A 17,668-nucleotide genomic window follows, 5' to 3' on the forward strand; every position below is an offset into this window, starting at 1 on the left:
TGGGAACCTCCTGCCCTTCCCCAGCTGCGTTTGGGGACGGCCGCAGGCGTTGCCCATCGCTGCCTCCTCCTTCCGGCTCCATGTCCCTCTGCACCTGCTGATACCCGTCGCACTGATAATTAGCATTAACTGGTGCATTGCAGTGGTGCAACAAGGCCTGGCCGGGCTCGAAGCGGCTCCGCGATGCCAGACAGTCCGCATCCCGGGGACGCCGGGGCTGGGGCACTAAACCCGGCGGGCACACGGCGGGGAGCAGCCCAAGCAAGTGGTTCGCCAGCCCGGCCGGGATGGCGGTGCCGGTCCAGACCCTGGTGGGTGTCGATGGGAAAGGTGGTGCCGTCCGCGCATGGTGCACTTGGTGCCTCTTGCAAGAAGAGGCTGGAGGAGGTGTGAGCCCCGTGCAGCCCCGTGCATGCCCCATGCATGCCACATGCGTGCCCTGTGCAGCCCCCGTGCGTGCCCCATGCATGCCCCATGCAGCCCCCGTGCATGCCCCATGCATGCCCCGTGCACACCCTGTGCAGCCCCGTGCATGCCCTGTGCATGCCCCATGTGCACCCCGTGCACACCCCGTGCATGCCCCATGCGTGCCCCATGCATGCCCCATGCAGCCCCGTGCATGCCCCGTGCATGCCCCGTGCAGCCCCATGCATACCCTGTGCATGCCCCATGTGCACCCCATGCAGCCCTGTGCATGCCCAGTGCATGCCCCATGCGTGCCCCATGCAGCCCTGTGTGTGCCCCATGCAGCCCCGTGCATGCCCCGTGCAGCCCGGCTCGCAGTCGCTGCCCCGTCCTGCTCGGGCTGCCTGCGCCGGCCCCGCTGCCAAGCGCGAGGGAGCTGGCAAGCCGCACCGCCCATCAGCCACCCGGGCACTGCCAGGAGAGCGTCTCCGTGCTTGTTTGCAAGGGGAAAGCCCCGGCGGCCGCCCGCGGGTTGCTATAAATATCCCTCGCAGCTGGAGAGCCCTGTGGCACTGGCTCCTCCGGGGAGGCCGGTGGCCAGGGCCAGGCCGCGTCCCCGGGGAGCGGAGCCGGCCGGCGGGACCCGCGTGGCGGGGAGCCAGCGGGTGCGGGCGCTTGGGCGGGCGGCTTAACTCTTCCAGGGCTCCCGCTGCTGTAGCCTCCCCTTTTCCGCTGCGTGCCGGAGGCGTCGGAGGTTTGCCCGGCGGGGAGCTCGGCTCCACCAAGCCATGCCGGCAGCGCTCGGGGCCCCGTTCCCCGGGGCTCCCGCGGGATGCAGAGGACGGGCGAGGGGGAGGCAGGAGGGAGTCGCTCCTCCGGTCTGGTCCAGTCCCATCCCGCGTGTCCACGCTGCTCCGCCACGGAGGGACGGCTGCGGGGGAACCGCGTCTGCCAGCGCCGGCAGAGCTGCCGGGTGGGAACCGGGAGCGTGGGGACGCGGGACCCGCTCCGAGGCCAGCAGGTGCCCGGCGAGGGGCGGGGGCAGGAAGCCCTTCTCTTGCGGTTGAAACCAGAGCCGCCGCTTTTCCAGGTGTTGGGAGGAATTTTGCCTGGGGTGTGTCGTTCCCAGCCAGGTGAGCAGGGCCCGGGGCCGGGCAGCTCTGCCCCAGCACGCTGCTCCCAGCCGGGCGGCGCGGAGGCAGCCGGAGCCTCTGCCGGCTGGGGCCGGAGAGCCCCAGGGGCCGGGCGTTGCGGTGTAGCCGTGTGTGCATGGCCGGAGAGCCCCAGGGGCCGGGCGTTGCGGTGTAGCCGTGTGTGCATGGCCGGAGAGCCCCAGGGGCCGGGCGTTGCGGTGTAGCCGTGTGTGCATGGCCGGAGAGCCCCAGGGGCCGGGCGTTGCGGTGTAGCCGTGTGTGCATGGCCGGAGAGCCCCAGGGGCCGGGCGTTGCGGTGTAGCTGTGTGTGCATGGCCGGAGAGCCCCAGGGGCCGGGCGGCGCGGTGTAGCCGTGTGTGCATGGCCGGAGAGCCCCAGGGGCCGGGCGTTGCGGTGTAGCTGTGTGTGCATGGCCGGAGAGCCCCAGGGGCTGGGTGTTGTGGTGTAGCTGTGTGTGCATGGCCGGAGAGCCCCAGGGGCCGGGCGTTGCGGTGTAGCCGTGTGTGCATGGCCGGAGAGCCCCAGGGGCCGGGCGTTGCGGTGTAGCCGTGTGTGCATGGCCGGAGAGCCCCAGGGGCTGGGTGTTGCGGTGTAGCTGTGTGTGCATGGCCGGAGAGCCCCAGGGGCCGGGCGTTGCGGTGTAGCCGTGTGTGCATGGCCGGAGAGCCCCAGGGGCCGGGCGTTGCGGTGTAGCCGTGTGTGCATGGCCGGAGAGCCCCAGGGGCCGGGCGTTGCGGTGTAGCTGTGTGTGCATGGCTGGAGAGCCCCAGGGGCCGGGTGTTGCGGTGTAGCCGTGTGTGCATGGCCGGAGAGCCCCAGGGGCTGGGTGTTGCGGTGTAGCCGTGTGTGCATGGCCGGAGAGCCCCAGGGGCCGGGCGTTGCGGTGTAGCCGTGTGTGCATGGCCGGAGAGCCCCAGGGGCCGGGCGTTGCGGTGTAGCCGTGTGTGCATGGCCGGAGAGCCCCAGGGGCCGGGCGTTGCGGTGTAGCCGTGTGTGCATGGCCGGAGAGCCCCAGGGGCCGGGCGTTGCGGTGTAGCTGTGTGTGCATGGCCGGAGAGCCCCAGGGGCTGGGTGTTGCGGTGTAGCCGTGTGTGCATGGCCGGAGAGCCCCAGGGGCTGGGCGTTGCGGTGTAGCCGTGTGTGCATGGCCGGAGAGCCCCAGGGGCCGGGCGTTGCGGTGTAGCTGTGTGTGCATGGCCGGAGAGCCCCAGGGGCTGGGTGTTGTGGTGTAGCCGTGTGTGCATGGCCGGAGAGCCCCAGGGGCTGGGTGTTGTGGTGTAGCCGTGTGTGCATGGCCGGAGAGCCCCAGGGGCCGGGCGTTGCGGTGTAGCTGTGTGTGCAGGGCCGGAGAGCCCCAGGGGCCGGGCGTTGCGGTGTAGCCGTGTGTGCATGGCCGGAGAGCCCCAGGGGCCGGGCGTTGCGGTGTAGCTGTGTGTGCATGGCCGGAGAGCCCCAGGGGCCGGGCGTTGCGGTGTAGCTGTGTGTGCAGGGCCGGAGAGCCCCAGGGGCCGGGCGTTGCGGTGTAGCCGTGTGTGCAGGGCCGGAGAGCCCCAGGGGCCGGGCGTTGCGGTGTAGCCGTGTGTGCAGGGCCGGAGAGCCCCAGGGGCTGGGTGTTGCGGTGTAGCCGTGTGTGCATGGCCGGAGAGCCCCAGGGGCTGGGTGTTGCGGTGTAGCTGTGTGTGCATGGCCGGAGAGCCCCAGGGGCTGGGTGTTGTGGTGTAGCCGTGTGTGCATGGCCGGAGAGCCCCAGGGGCCGGGCGTTGCGGTGTAGCCGTGTGTGCATGGCCGGAGAGCCCCAGGGGCTGGGTGTTGCGGTGTAGCCATGTGTGAAAGGCCAGAGAGCCCTGTGAGGCCATGTGTCATGGTGTAGCCATGTGTGCACAGCCAGAGAGCCCCCCAGGGCTGGGCGTCACGGTGTAGCTGTGTTTGCGGGGCCAGAGAGCCCCGTGGGGCCAAGCATCGCAGGGTAGCTGTGTGTGTGCGGCTAACTGTCATGGTGTAGCCATGTGTGCACAGCCAGAGCACCCTGTGGGGCTGAGTGGCATGCTGTAGCTATGAGTGCAGGACCAGGTGTTGCAGTGTAGCTGTGTGTGCACAGCCGGCGAGCCCCGCGGGGCTGGGCATTTCCATGTAGCCGTGTGTGCAGGGCCGGAGAGCCCCATGGGGCCAGGCGTCATGGTGTAGTCAGGTGTGCACAGCCGGAGAGCCCTGCAGGGCCGAGTGTCATGGTGTAGCTGTGAGCGTGGGGCTGGATGTTGCAGTGCAGCCGGGTGTGCACAGCTGGAGAGCCCTGTGGGGCCGAGTGCTGTGGTGTTGCTGTGAGTGCGGGGCCAGGTGTCGCGGTGTAGCCTGTTGTGCACAGCTGGAGAATCCTGTGGGGCTGAGTGTCGTGGTGTAGCTGTGAGTGCACAGCCAGCTGTCATGGTGTAGCCATGCGTGCACAGCCAGAGAGCCTCAGGGTCTGGATGTTGCAGTGTAGCCGTGAGTGCAGGACTGGGTGTTGCAGTGTAGCCAGGTGTGCGGGGCCAGAGAGCCCCAGGGGCCGGTCGTCACAGTGTAGCTGTGTGTGCACAGCTGGAGAGCCCTGCGGGGCTGAGTGTCGTGGTGTAGCTGTGAGTGCAGGGCCGGGTGTCGTGGTGTAGCCAGGTGTGCACAGCTAGAGAGCCCTGCAGGGCTGAGTGTCATAGTATAGCTGTGAGTGCGGGCCCAGGTGTTGCAGTGTAGCCAGGTGTGCACAGCTGGAGAGCCCTGCAGGGCCGAATGTCATGGTGTAGCTATGAGTGCGGGACCAGGTGTCACGGTGTAGCTGGGTGTGCACAGTTGGAGAGCCCTGCAGGACTGAGTGTTGTTGTGTAGCTGTGAGTGCGGGGCCGGGTGTCGCGGTGTAGCCGGGTGTGCGCAGTCAGAGAGCCCTGTGGGGCTGCGTGTCATGGTGTAGCTGTGAGTGCGGGGCCAGGTGTCGCGGTGTAGCTGGGTGTGCACAGCCAGAGAGCCCTGTGGGGCTGCGTGTCATGGTGTAGCTGTGAGTGCAGGCCTGGGTGTCGCGGTGTAGCCAGGTGTGCACAGCCGGAGAGCCCTGCGGGGCTGGGTGTTGCGGTGTGGCCGGGTGTGCACAGCTGGAGAGCCCTGCAGGACTGAGTGTCGTGGTGTAGCTGTGAGTGCAGGGCTGGGTGTCATGGTGTAGCCGGGTGTGCACAGCCAGAGAGCCCTGTGGGGCTGCGTGTCATGGTGTAGCTGTGAGTGCAGGCCTGGGTGTCGCGGTGTAGCCGGGTGTGCACAGCCGGAGAGCGGCGCGCGCGGCAGGCGATGCCAGGGGAGCGGCGCTCCGGGAGGCCGGGAGTGCTCCGTCTGATGAAACCTCGGCTCCTCGTGGCCTCATTGGGCTCCGTGGGAGCCGCCTGCTCCGCGTTCGTTAGCGGTAATTGCCCCTCGCCGGCGCTCGGGCATGCTCACGCACACACCTACGTCCCCACGGCACATGGGGAGGACACACACGGACAGGCGCCTCCCTGCTTCGCCGCGGCACAGGCGCAGGGACAAACAACCTCGGCTCCGTGTGACGCCCGCACACTCGCAGACAAGCACAGACACACACACCTCTGCCGCCCCACGTGCATGGACAGGCGCGCACCGACATGCACACGCAGCCCCCCTGCCTCCGGGTGATGCACACCCACACCCATGATGCACACCCACACCCGTGCACATGCACAGCCCTGTGATGCACACCCACACCTGTGCACACCCACACCCCGGTGATGCACACCCACACCCGTGCACACCCCAGTGATGCACACGCACAGCCCTGTGATGCACACCCACACCCCGGTGATGCACACCCACACCCGTGCACACCCACACCACGGTGATGCACACCCACACCTGTGCACACACACAGCCCTGTCTCCAGGTGACACACGGACACACTCACCCCCCGTGCTGCACACACGCACCAGCCCGTCGCACATGCACTCACACCCGCTGGCGCACACCCGGCGGCACCCCAGCATGCGGAGGAGCAGCGAGCCCTGGCTGTGCGAGGGGGCCGTGGTCTGTCCCGGACTGGCTTCACCCCGCTGGGCAGCTGTGCCATGCCGTGCTGTGCAGTGCCATGCCATACCGTGCCGTGCCGTGCCGTGCTGTGCCGTGCCATGCTGTGCCGTGCCGTGCCATCCCGTACTGTGCCGTGCCGTGCTGTGCCGTGCCGTGCCGTGCTGTGCAGCACCGCGCTGTGCAGTGCCATGCCAGCTGTGCCGCGTCGCTGTGCCGTGCCATGCCGTGCCGTGCCGGAGCTCCGAGAGCAGCGCCCGTGTCCACGGCGCCCGCGCGGGGGTATCTGCGGCAGCCCCAGCACGGTCGGTGCGCCCGCGTCAGCCTGGCCGTGCGCCCGGCGGGGGGATCTGCGGCAGGAGCCGTCCGCGGGAGGCGGCGCAGGGTCCGGCCGGGAGCCCCGGCGCCTTCCTGCGGCACACACGGGCACGGCCGGGGGGGCCGCAGCGGGGGCTCCGGAGGGTCCGTGCAGGCTGGCGGCTGCAGCCGGTGCTCCGCAGCCGGCCCGGCCCCGAGGCATTCCCGGCAGAGCGGAGCAGAGCGGCGTCCTTGGCCGGGGCCCAGCCGCCGGCGGAGGGGAGGGAAGGGAAGGGGAGGGGAGGGGAGCGGAGCGGAGCGCGCAGAAAGGCCGCGCTTGTTCCCAAGGCCCGTCCGGCGCCGAGGAAGCGGGTGGGTGGGAAGGCAGAGCCGGCCGGGCCGGGCCGGCCTCGGGGGACTGGGACGGGGCGCCGGGGCGGATCCCAGCCCTCCCCTCCGCCCGCGCAGCGCCGACGTCCGAGCGGGACCTGCCCGCGGCCCGACGAGCTGAGCCGGCCCCGTCCGGCCCCAGGTAGGGAGCTGCCGGCGGGGGCTGCCCGGGAATGCTGCACCTGCCCGCGACGGCGTTCCCGCGACGGCGTTCCCACACCGGCGTTCCCGCGCCGGCGTTCCCGCGCCACACCGGCGTTCCCGCGCGCGCCCACCCCGCCGCGGGGTCCGGGGGGCCAGAGCAGCACCGCCAACGCGCGGTGACGCCCCGTTTCCTGAAACCGGAGCAGGGCCTGGAAAGAGCCGGCCGTGCCCGCGGGAAGGTTCGCGAGTGCGGCTGGGAAGGGGGCTGCCGAGGGGAGAGCTGGCGCGGCGCCGGGGCTCCGTCTCGGTGCCGCGGAGGCACGAAGCCGAGCGGCGGCATCTGCTCCGTCCCGGTGGGGCGCGGGGCGGCGCGGGGTTCCCGTCCGGGACCGGCCCCGCTGCACCCGCCCGGCACGCCGGGACCGGCGGGCAGCAGTGCAAGAGTTAATCCTGGCAGGGAGGGAGCGCGGAGCCCGGCGGGGAGCCGGAGGGTCCCGGGAGGGCGGCGGAGCCCCGCGCTCATCCGGCGGCTCGGCTCGGCTCCGAGCGGCTCCCAGGCTCCCCCGCGCCGGTATTGTTGCTGCGCAGCCCTGTCCCGCGGCCAGGATGGGCCGAGCCCGGCGCAGCCATGTCTCCCGCCAGCCCTCGCTGCCGCCGCCGCCACCGCCGCCGCTGCCTAATCCGAACCACATTGCTCGGCTTCCCGCTTCCTCCCCGGGAAGCGCACGCAGCCCCCGTTTATTGTTTTCGGCGCGGCGTCCAGGATGCGGCGCGGGGCCGGAGCGGCTCCGGATGAGCGGGCCGGGCTGGAGCGCCGCCGAGCCGGGGACGCCGGCCTGCAGGGACGGAGCGGGACGCGGGACGCCCGGCGCGGGGACGGAGACCGCCCGGCTCCGCTCCAGCTGTTCCTCCCTCCGGCTCCCGCCCCCTGCGGAGCCCCAGGGCGCAGGCACGCGGGGCTCTTTCTTTGCGAGGCTGCAGCCGGCTGCGGCTCTGCCGCGATCCCCGCTCGATTCACCGCCGGGGCCTGCCCGCTTCCCCCTCGCTGCCCCGTCCTCCTTTCGGGGCGCTCCTGGCCCCCGCAGCAGCTCCTGCCCGCTTCAGACCTGCCCACCCCATCCGCGAGCTCCCCCGCCGCCCTGCGCTTGCAGCCCCGCTCCTCGCTGCAGTTTGCACGCCGCGGGCGCCCGGCGCCTGCCCCACGGAGCCGCGGGGCGAGGGGGGGGCTGCCCGATCGCTGCCGGAGCCCGTGCAAGGCTCTTGCATGAGCGCACACACCCCCACCCCGGATGGCTCCTGCTTTACCCCCTTCCCCGGCCCGGCTTCCCTGGTGCAGCGCCGCAGCCCCTGCGCTCGCCACAGAGCCGAAGGGCACGAACCGCGTTCGGCTGCCCGGCCCCGGGGAGGGAGGCCAAGGCGGCAGGTGCCGCCTGCTCGGGGAGGCAGGGAGACGAGTGCTGGATCCGGTTTCTTCCTGGAAGGCCGGTGTTTTCGCTCGGCCCCGAGGGCTCGTTTCGGGCTCCCCGGCGGAGCGGAGCGGCTCCTGGAGAGGGGCCGAACCGGGGCCGCGGCACGTGTGTGCGTGGCGTGCGGGCACGCGGCAACCCTCGCACCAGCACCTGTGCACGTGTGCGCCTGTGCACGTGTGCGCCTGTGCATGCACGGGCCGGCGCCTCGCGCGGGCGGCACGGCAAGCGGAGAGGCCGGGCCGAGGCACGCCGTCCCGGGCCAGCCCCGTGCCCGGCACGAGCGGCGCCGTCACCCTGCAGCCTGCTGCGCCCCCAGGCCCGGGGACAGCGAGGAGGGAGCAGGCGGGAGCTCCAGCTGCAGCTCGCCTCCGTGTCGGCGTCGCGGCGGGAGGCCGCGCGGTGCCAATCCGGCAGGCGCCTAGGAGCTCTCCGAGCCCACCGGCTCTGGGTCCCGGCGGGCAGCCGGAGTTGCTCTCTTGCAGCATCCCTCCCTGCCGCGCGGGCGAGGGTCCTGCCGGGGCGCGGAGCTGCCGTGCCGCTCCGTCCCCCAGCAGCCGCCTGCCGGGGCCCCGTTCCTCCCCCCCGTCCAGGTCGCCGCAGGCTCGTCCCCTCCTTCCCGGCTCTGCTCGCCGGCACGGCGCAGCGCGGCGCAGCGCGGCCGCCAGCGGAGGAAGTGACTCTGCCGGCGAGCCCGTGTCAGGGCCGGGGCTGAGCAGGAAGCGGCAGCCGCGGGGAGGAGGCGCCTAGCGCGCAGGCAGGCGCCCGCCGGCCGGGGGGCTCCGCGCCGATCCGCGGCGGATGCGCCATGGTAAGCGGCGCCCGCGGCCCGCCGGGCAGGCGCGGGGAGGGGGACCCGCTGCCGCCACTGCCGCCGCCTGGCCCCCCCCTCGTTGCACCGGGATGATGGGGAGGGAGGGGGGGGGGTCCCGGCATCCCGCCAGCGGCCGGGCTGCAAGGGTGCCGGGGGCAGAGGAGCCGTGCGGATGGCAGCGTCGGCGCGGGATCCGGGGAGCTTTGCAGGGCGAAGCATCGCTCTCCACCTGCGGACCCGCCGTCGCGCCCCCCCCAACCCACCCCACCCCGTGCCGGGCTCTGCCCTCCTGCCCGTGCCCCCCCTCTTCCCGGCGGGGGCCTGGGGGCCAGGGCCGATGCCCAGCGCAGCCGGGCACCCTCGCTCGCGCCAAGCCTGGCTGCCAGGCTCGGCATTTGCTTCCTCGCCGCCACCGGACGGTGCATCCTGGGACATGTAGTCCGCCGGGGACGGTGCCTGCAGCCGGCTCTGCGCCGTGCCAGCATGCAGCAGCCCCCCTCCATCCCCCCCCCCGGCGCCGCCGCCCCGGCTCGCCGTGCTCGGACCCGCTGGCAGCCGCGGGGCACCGCCTGCACGAGCCGGCTCGCCCGCTCGGTGCAAATCCCCCGGGATCCCTCCCTCCGTCCGTGCAAGATTTCCCCCCACCCACCGCTGCACCGGGCACTGTGCAGCACCTCCACCCCGGGGGTGGGCAGGGGCGCTGGGCTGGGGGGGGGCGCAGGGTTGCAGCGCGGGGTTGCAGCGCGGGGTTGCAGCGCGGGGTTGCAGCGCGGGGTTGCAGCGCAGGAAGCGGGGCCGAGCGCCCGGCCTCGTGCGTCCTGGCAGAGCAGCGTGTGCTTGTTGCGGGGGGGGGGGGGGGCCCTGCAGCCGCCTCCTTCACGGGATGCATGCCGGGGTGGGGGGCCTGCTGCCCCCGTGGCTCTGCACCGCCTGGCAAGGGCTCTCCGTGACCCCTCTGCTTGGAGGAGGGGGCAGCCCTGTGCCTGGCACCGGGGCAGGAAAGGGAGGCGAGCCTGTGTCCCGCTCGGAGCGGAGCTGCGAGCTGCCCCCGCCGCAGGGACACCCCCCCCCCCACATCGTCACCCCGCTCGGCGGCAGCGTGCTCCCGGGAATGGGGACGGGCAGGGGGAGGCAGAGCCGGCGGCGACCCGCGTTGCCGGACGGTGCAGCGCTGCTCTTTCTGCCAGCCGGAGCCATTTCAGAGCTCCCGGCCTCGTCGCAGGCTGCGGTGCCGAGTCGCAGGGGCGCGCGGCGGGCCGGACACCCCCCCCCCCCCCGTGCCGCCGGCGTGCCGCAGGAGCGGAGCGGTGGTGCCGCGAGCTCGGCCCCCGCCGCCGGCGCAGCCTCGCGCACGCCGCGGCTGGGTTTTGCAGTGACGCACGAGCACTTTCACTCTCCTTTGCCACGGAAACCACCGAGCCAGGCTGGGTCCTTTCGCTCTGACTCCTTGCCTCCAGCCCTGCATCCCGGGCTCCCACGGCGGCTCCGGCTCCCCTCCGGCCAGCAGCTTTCCAGCAGGAGCCGGAGCTGGCGGGAAGGGGCTCGGGGCCCGCTCAGCCCCGGGAGCAAAGCCACCTCCAACTGCAGTGCCCCGTGTCCCCGCGGCATGCCCGGAGCAGGACGGAGCCGGCACCGTGGGAAGTGTTGGCAGTGCCAGAGCCGCGGAGCCGGGCGGAGGGCTGCGGGGCGGCGGGAGTCCTGCACCCTCCTGCACCAGGATTGTCACGTCCCCGGATATGCCGTCTGCTCCCGCGGGATGCGCCGCCCCATCCCGCGTGCCGCGGCAGGCCGTGCCACGTGTGCACGCGTGCACGTGCCGGCGGGCCTCGTCCCCGGCGCCGGCGGGAGCACTCTCGTGGCCTTGCACGCACGCGCGCACGCCGCCGTCCGTGCCATCGCCGTCTTGCACGCGGGTGCTGCCTGCACCGGCGCCGGTGCCGCCTGCCGCCCCGCCGCGCGCTCGGCAGCGGCGTCCCAGCGTGTGCCGGCACGGGCCCACCTCCCTCCCCCATGTCTGCACACACACACACACACGCACACCCACGCGCACCGCACACCCGCGGCGGCGGGGGGGGCCTGTGGCTGCCTGACAGCTGGGCACACGCATGTGCGCACACACACACGCATGGTTGTCACACGGGTCCCAGCTCTTCCTGTCATGTGCATGCACACACACACACACACACACACACGCACAAGCCTACGTCATGGGCCGTTACTACCCGTCATGCACGCACACACGCGCGCAACGTTGTCACCGGCCCTGGCTCTTCCTGTCACATGCACACGTCATGGTCCCTGGCCGTGCCTGCCATGCGCACGCACACACACGCACACAAACGCGTCGTGATCCCCCGTCCTGCCTGTCCCTTGCACAAACACACATATTGCGGTCCGTGCATGTGTGTCGCACACGTCATGCTACACACACACAAACACACACACACGAACGGCAGGGTCCCTGCTTCTGCCTGCCATAAGCACACACGTCACGGGCCCTGAGTGAAAACACATGCACGCACGCACACCACGGAGCCTGGTGAAGCGGGCATGCACGTGCGTGCACGCACAGCTCTCGCTAGATGTGCCGGCACAGCCTGCACTGGCCTGACGTGCCCACGAGCGATGGAGGTGCTGGGGTGCTGTACCCGTTTGGGCTTCGGCATCGGAGGGGCCGCATCGGCCCCGCAGCACGGCGTTGCGGCACAGAGAGCCGAGCGGGAAGCGGCTCCCTTGGAGCCCTCGACGCGAGGGCTGTCCCAGCCGGCAAGGGGACCCGGGGTGTCATGGCTGCCCTGCCTGCAGGGGGGTGTCATGGCCGCCCTGCCTGCAGGGGGGTGTCATAGCCACCCTGCCCGCTCCCTGGCATCATGGCAGCCCTGCCTGCTCCTGGGGTGTCATGGCAGCCCTGCCTGCACCTGGGTGTCATGGCCACCTTGCCTGCACTGGGGCATCATGGCTGCCCTGCCTGCACCAGGGCGTCATGGCCACCCTGTGTGCACTGGGGTACCATGGCTGCCCTGTCTGCACCAGGGCGTCATGGCTGCCCTGCCTACGCCTTTGGTGTCATGGCAGCCCTGCCTGCACCAGGGCATCATGGCTGCCCTTCCTGCTCCTGGGGTGTTAAAGCAGCCCTGCCTGTGCCCAGGGTGTCATGGCAGCCTTGCCTCCTCCCTGGCATCATGGTTGCCCTGCCTGCACTGCGGTGTCATGGCAGTCCTGCCTGCACCTGGGTGTCATGGCCGCCCTGCCTGCTCCCTGGCATCATGGCAGCGCAGCGATTGCATTGGAGGTGTTGAAGGGGCAGCACTGGGGCAGCCGTGGGCTGCGGCTGCAGTGGTGGCCTTGGTGTCAGAGGTGCCCATGGTGGTTTTGGCTGTGGCAGTGGTGGCTGTGGTGGCGATTGCCACGGTGATGGTGACCACGGTGGTGGCGGCCTTTTTGGTGGTGGCTGTGGCGATGATTGCCACGGTGGTGGTGACCATGGTGGTGGTGGCCTTCTTGATGGTGGCCATGGCGGTGATTGCCATGGTGGTGGTGACCATGGTGGTGGTGGCCTTCTTGGTGGTGGCTGTGGTGGTGATTACCATGGTGGTGGTGGCCATGGTGGTGGTGGCCTTTTCAGTGGTGGCCGTGGCGATGATTGCCATGGTGGTGGTGACCATGGTGGTGGCGGCCTTCTTGGTGGTGGCTGTGGCAGTGATTACCATGGTGGTGGTGGCCATGGTGGTGGTGGCCTTCTTGGTGGTGGCTGTAGCAGTGATTGCCACGGTGGTGGTGACCATGGTGGTGGTGGCCTTCTTGGTGGTGGCTGTGGCGATGATTGCCACGGTGCTGGTGACCATGGTGGTGGTGGCCTTCTCGGTAGTGGCTGTAGCGGTGATTGCCATGGTGGTGGTGACCATGGTGGTGGTGGCCTTCTTGGTGGTGGCTGTGGCGGTGATTGCCATGGTGGTGGTGACCATGGTGGTGGTGGCCTTGGTGGTGGTGGCCTTCTCAGTGGTGGCCATGGCGATGATTGCCACGGTGGTGGTGGCCATGGCAGCGGTGGCTGTTGCAGCGGTGGCCCTGGCGGCAGTGGCCGTGGCGTTGATGTCTGTGGCAGCGGTGGCCGTGGCTGCCGTTGGCCATGGCAGTGGTGGCGGTGGTGTTGGTGGCCGTGGCAGCGGCAGGCAGAGGTGGACCCGTCTGCGGCTTTGCGGCAGCGCTGGCCGGCCGTCCCGGCAATACCATAACGTCACCTGGCGGCGCGGTGTCTCCAGGTGTGCGGGACGGGGACGGGGTGGCAGGACGCGCTGGGGGGGGGGGTCCGGGGGGAGCGGGGACGGGGTGGCCCTCGGCGCCCTCCCAGCGCAGCCCGGCCGACGCCGAGCTCTCAGCCGCTCCCTCTCTGCCTCGGCAGGTGGAAAGCAGTGAAGCGCCCAAAGACGCCGCCGCCGTCCCCAAGTGCCCCCCGCCCTGCCCGGAGCCCGGCGCCGCCGAGCAGGTGCCGAACGGAGACGCGGAGGCGGACGGCGCCCAGTGGAAGGGGTCGGAGGAGAGCGGCGCGAGTCCCAAGGGCGGGCGTCACGACGAGGACGAAACCGAGAGCCTGCCGGACAGCGAGACCGGCCGGACCCTGGAGAACGGCCGCTGCACCCCGAAGGAGGGCCTGGACCCCCAGGCCGATGAGGGTGAGCTGGCCCCTTCCGACCCCCAGAAGAAGCGAGGCAGGAGGAAACTCTTGGAGGCAGCCGAGAAAAGTAAGACCTTAGCGTTTAGGGCTCCCCGCTACGGGGCCGCCGGCAGGACTCAGGAGCACGGCGGCCCCCCCCGAGCTGCCCGCGTCCCCCCCCGCCCTGGGGACCGCCGTCCTCCTGACGCACCCCCCCCCCCTCGGCACGCCGTCTCCCGGGGGCGAGGGAGGGTGGCCCGCGGGACCCGGGGTTGGGGGGGGGGGCTCCCTCCGCCCCCCGGGGCAGAGCGGTGCGCGCACGCTGGTGGCATCCCGCCGCCTTTCCCGCGGCGCTCGGCTCCCCGCCGCGTTCCCCGTCCCGCCCCCGCAGCCCCGGCGTGCCCGCGTCGGGCCCGTGCTTTGCATGGCAGCCGTGCATGCGCCCGCGGCGGGTGGCGAGGGTGCATGGCAGAGCCGGCAGGCGCATGCGCGCGCGGGCGCAGTTGTGCCGCCACCTCGCCGCGTCCGTCCGCCCCTTCCCGAGCGTCGAGCCTCCCGGCCCTGCCTGGGCAGGGTGCTCTGCCCGGCTGGTGGGGCCGAGCCTGGTGTGGCCAGGGTGGCGTCCGGGGGACAAGCGCTGGTGTGGCTGGGTGGCATTGAGGGGACAAGCGCTGGTGTGGCCGGGGTGGCATCCAGGGGACAAGTGCTGGTGTGACCTGGTGGTGTCCAGGGCACAGGCACTGGTGTGGCCAGGTGGTGTCCAGGGGATAGGCTCTGGTGTGGTAGTGTGGCATCGAGGGGACAGGCGCTGGTGTGACTGGGGTGGTGTCCAGGGCACGGACACAGTTCTGGCCTGCATGGTGTCCAGGGCACAGGTGCTGGTGTGACCTGGTGGTGTTGAGGGGACTCGCACTGGTGTGTCTGGGGTGGCATCCAGGGCACAGATGCTGGTGTGACCTGGTGGTGTCCAGGGCACAGATGCTGGTGTGACCTGGTGGTGTCCAGGGGACACGTGCTGGTGTGTCTGGGGTGGCATCCAGGGCACAGGCACCGGTGTGACCTGGTGGTGTCCAGGGAACACGTGCTGGTGTGTCTGGGGTGGCATCCAGGGCACAGATGCTGGTGTGACCTGGTGGTGTCCAGGGGACACGTGCTGGTGTGTCTGGGGTGGCATCCAGGGCACAGGTGCTGGTGTGACCAGGTATTGTCCAGGGGACACGTGCTGGTGTGTCTGGGGTGGCATCCAGGGCACAGATGCTGGTGTGACCTGGTGGTGTCCAGGGCACAGATGCTGGTGTGACCTGGTGGTGTCCAGGGGACACGCACTGGTGTGTCTGGGGTGGCATCCAGGGCACAGATGCTGGTGCGACCTGGTGGTGTCCAGGGGACACACACTGGTGTGTCTGGGGTGGCATCCAGGGGACACGTGCTGGTGCGACCTGGTGGTGTCCAGGGCACAGACGCTGGTGTGACCTGGTGGTGTCCAGGGGACATGTACTGATGTGGCCGGGTGGTGTCCAGGGGACAAGCGCTGGTGTGACCTGGTGGTGTCCAGGGCACAGACACTGGTGTGACCTGGTGGTGTCCAGGGGACACGCACTGGTGTGTCTGGGGTGGCATCCAGGGGACAAGCGCTGATGTGGCCGGGTGGTGTCCAGGGCACAGATGCTGGTGTGACCTGGTGGTGTCCAGGGGACACGTGCTGGTGTGTCTGGGGTGGCATCCAGGGCACAGGCACCGGTGTGACCTGGTGGTGTCCAGGGGACACGTGCTGGTGTGTCTGGGGTGGCATCCAGGGCACAGATGCTGGTGTGACCTGGTGGTGTCCAGGGGACAGATGCTGGTGTGACCTGGTGGTGTCCAGAGGACACACACTGGTGTGTCTGGGGTGGCATCCAGGGCACAGATGCTGGTGCGACCTGGTGGTGTCCAGGGCACAGACGCTGGTGTGACCTGGTGGTGTCCAGGGGACACGTACTGATGTGGCCGGGTGGTGTCCAGGGGACAAGCGCTGGTGTGTCTGGGGTGGCATCCAGGGCACAGATGCTGGTGTGACCTGGTGGTGTCCAGGGGACACGCACTGGTGTGTCTGGGGTGGCATCCAGGGGACACGCGCTGGTGCGACCTGGTGGTGTCCAGGGCACAGACGCTGGTGTGACCTGGTGGTGTCCAGGGGACATGTACTGATGTGGCCGGGTGGTGTCCAGGGGACAAGCGCTGGTGTGACCTGGTGGTGTCCAGGGCACAGACGCTGGTGTGACCTGGTGGTGTCCAGGGGACACGCACTGGTGTGTCTGGGGTGGCATCCAGGGGACACGTGCTGGTGCGACCTGGTGGTGTCCAGGGCACAGATGCTGGTGTGGCCGGGTGGTGTCCAGGGGACACGTACTGATGTGGCCGGGTGGTGTCCAGGGGACAAGCGCTGGTGCGACCTGGTGGTGTCCAGGGCACAGATGCTGGTGTGACCTGGTGCTGTCCAGGGCACAGATGCTGGTGCGACCTAGTGGTGTCCAGGGGACACGCACTGGTGTGTCTGGGGTGGCATCCAGGGCACAGATGCTGGTGCGACCTGGTGGTGTCCAGGGGACACACACTGGTGTGTCTGGGGTGGCATCCAGGGGACACGTGCTGGTGCGACCTGGTGGTGTCCAGGGCACAGACGCTGGTGTGACCTGGTGGTGTCCAGGGGACATGTACTGATGTGGCCGGGTGGTGTCCAGGGGACAAGCGCTGGTGTGACCTGGTGGTGTCCAGGGCACAGACACTGGTGTGACCTGGTGGTGTCCAGGGGACACGCACTGGTGTGTCTGGGGTGGCATCCAGGGGACAAGCGCTGATGTGGCCGGGTGGTGTCCAGGGCACAGATGCTGGTGTGACCTGGTGGTGTCCAGGGGACACGCGCTGGTGTGTCTGGGGTGGCATCCAGGGCACAGACACTGGTGTGACCTGGTGGTGTCCAGGGGACACGCGCTGGTGTGTCTGGGGTGGCATCCAGGGCACAGACACTGGTGTGACCTGGTGGTGTCCAGGGGACAGATGCTGGTGTGACCTGGTGGTGTCCAGAGGACACACACTGGTGTGTCTGGGGTGGCATCCAGGGCACAGATGCTGGTGCGACCTGGTGGTGTCCAGGGCACAGACGCTGGTGTGACCTGGTGGTGTCCAGGGGACACGTGCTGGTGTGGCCGGGTGTTGTCCCGGGCACAGGATCTGGTGTGGCCAGGGTTGGGTGCAGCGGATGGGCACTGGTGTGGCCGGGGTGTTGTGCAGCGGATAGGCGCTGGCGTGGCCGCGTGGCGTCCAGGTGCCACGACTGGCTCCGGTGCCCGCGCTGCCCGGGGCGTTGCAGGAGCCCCGCGGCGCAGCAAGGGCCCGGCAGCAGCCTGAGCTCGTTGCACTAACGAGCCGCGTTGCAGGCGGCGCGTGCGGCCCTGCCAAGGGCAAGGCGGCTGCGCCCAGCGCGCGGTGCCGACGTGCCCGTGCAGCTCAGCGAGGTGGCCGGTGGCAGTGCCGCGGTGACCCGTCTCCCCAAGGCCGCTCAGTTGCCGCCGCCGGCTCCCGGCGCCTGGCGCGGAGCCGTCCCTCTGCCGGGCACGTTCCTCCGTCGGCTCCGGTTACAGCAGGGAGCGGCTCCGCTCTCCTCTCCGCGCTGGGGAAGGTGTGCCGGCTCCGGGTGTCTCCAGCCGCGGGGCGCGTTGCGTAAAGCAGGCGATGAGCAGAAGCAGCCTGGCCGCGCTGGAGCAGCCGCTCCAGCCTGAAAGTCTCCTGAAGGTCTCCAGGCCCTGAAAGTTTTAGCATCACTTTGATCTGCTTCTGGGGAAGTTCTGGCAAATCTCCTTTATGCACCCCTGCAGACACGGAGCACATAGACAGTCCCTGCCCCAGGAGGCTTCCAAGCCGTGGGTAGGCAAGGTCCTCGGGAAGCACGGGGAAGGAAAGGCAGGTCAGGGTCATGTCCTAGCAGCACCCTGTCCAGGATTGCATGGGTAGCGGGGAGCATGAAGAAAGGCCCCGCAGGAGGGGGCCTGCTCCGAGCAGGCAGCGCTGGCAGCGCGGGCTGCTGGGGTTGGAGCAGGAGGGCCAGGCTGCGCAGGGCTGAGAGCAGCGGCAGGCAGCTCGTGACAGCAGTGGGGGGCGGTTGGAGTGGCAAGGCTGGGGGTGGAGATGAGTGAGGCAGGGCTGGGGTGGAGATGAGTGAGGCAAGGCTGGGGTGGAGATGAGTGAAGCAGGGCTGGGGTGGAGATGAGCAAGGCAGAGCTGAGGATGGAGACGAGCGAAGCAGGGAGGATGACGG

General features: G+C 70.5%; 1 protein-coding gene across 3 annotated transcripts in view; it reads left to right on the top strand.

The window, feature by feature from the left end:
• The window catches only part of DNMT3A (DNA methyltransferase 3 alpha), a 63,556-nt gene that overhangs the window by 14,757 nt on the left and 31,131 nt on the right, over window positions 1-17,668 (top strand). For 2 of the 3 annotated variants that reach the window (XM_067294505.1, XM_067294506.1), the window contains exon 4: window positions 13,123-13,462. In XM_067294505.1, the coding sequence (XP_067150606.1) occupies window positions 13,123-13,462 (340 nt within the window). The remainder of the gene's footprint in view (window positions 1-13,122; window positions 13,463-17,668) is intronic. The other variant, XM_067294507.1, reaches the window with a different exon arrangement.

This window comes from Apteryx mantelli, chromosome 3, assembly GCF_036417845.1.
Source record: "Apteryx mantelli isolate bAptMan1 chromosome 3, bAptMan1.hap1, whole genome shotgun sequence".
Lineage (NCBI taxonomy): Eukaryota > Metazoa > Chordata > Aves > Apterygiformes > Apterygidae > Apteryx > Apteryx mantelli.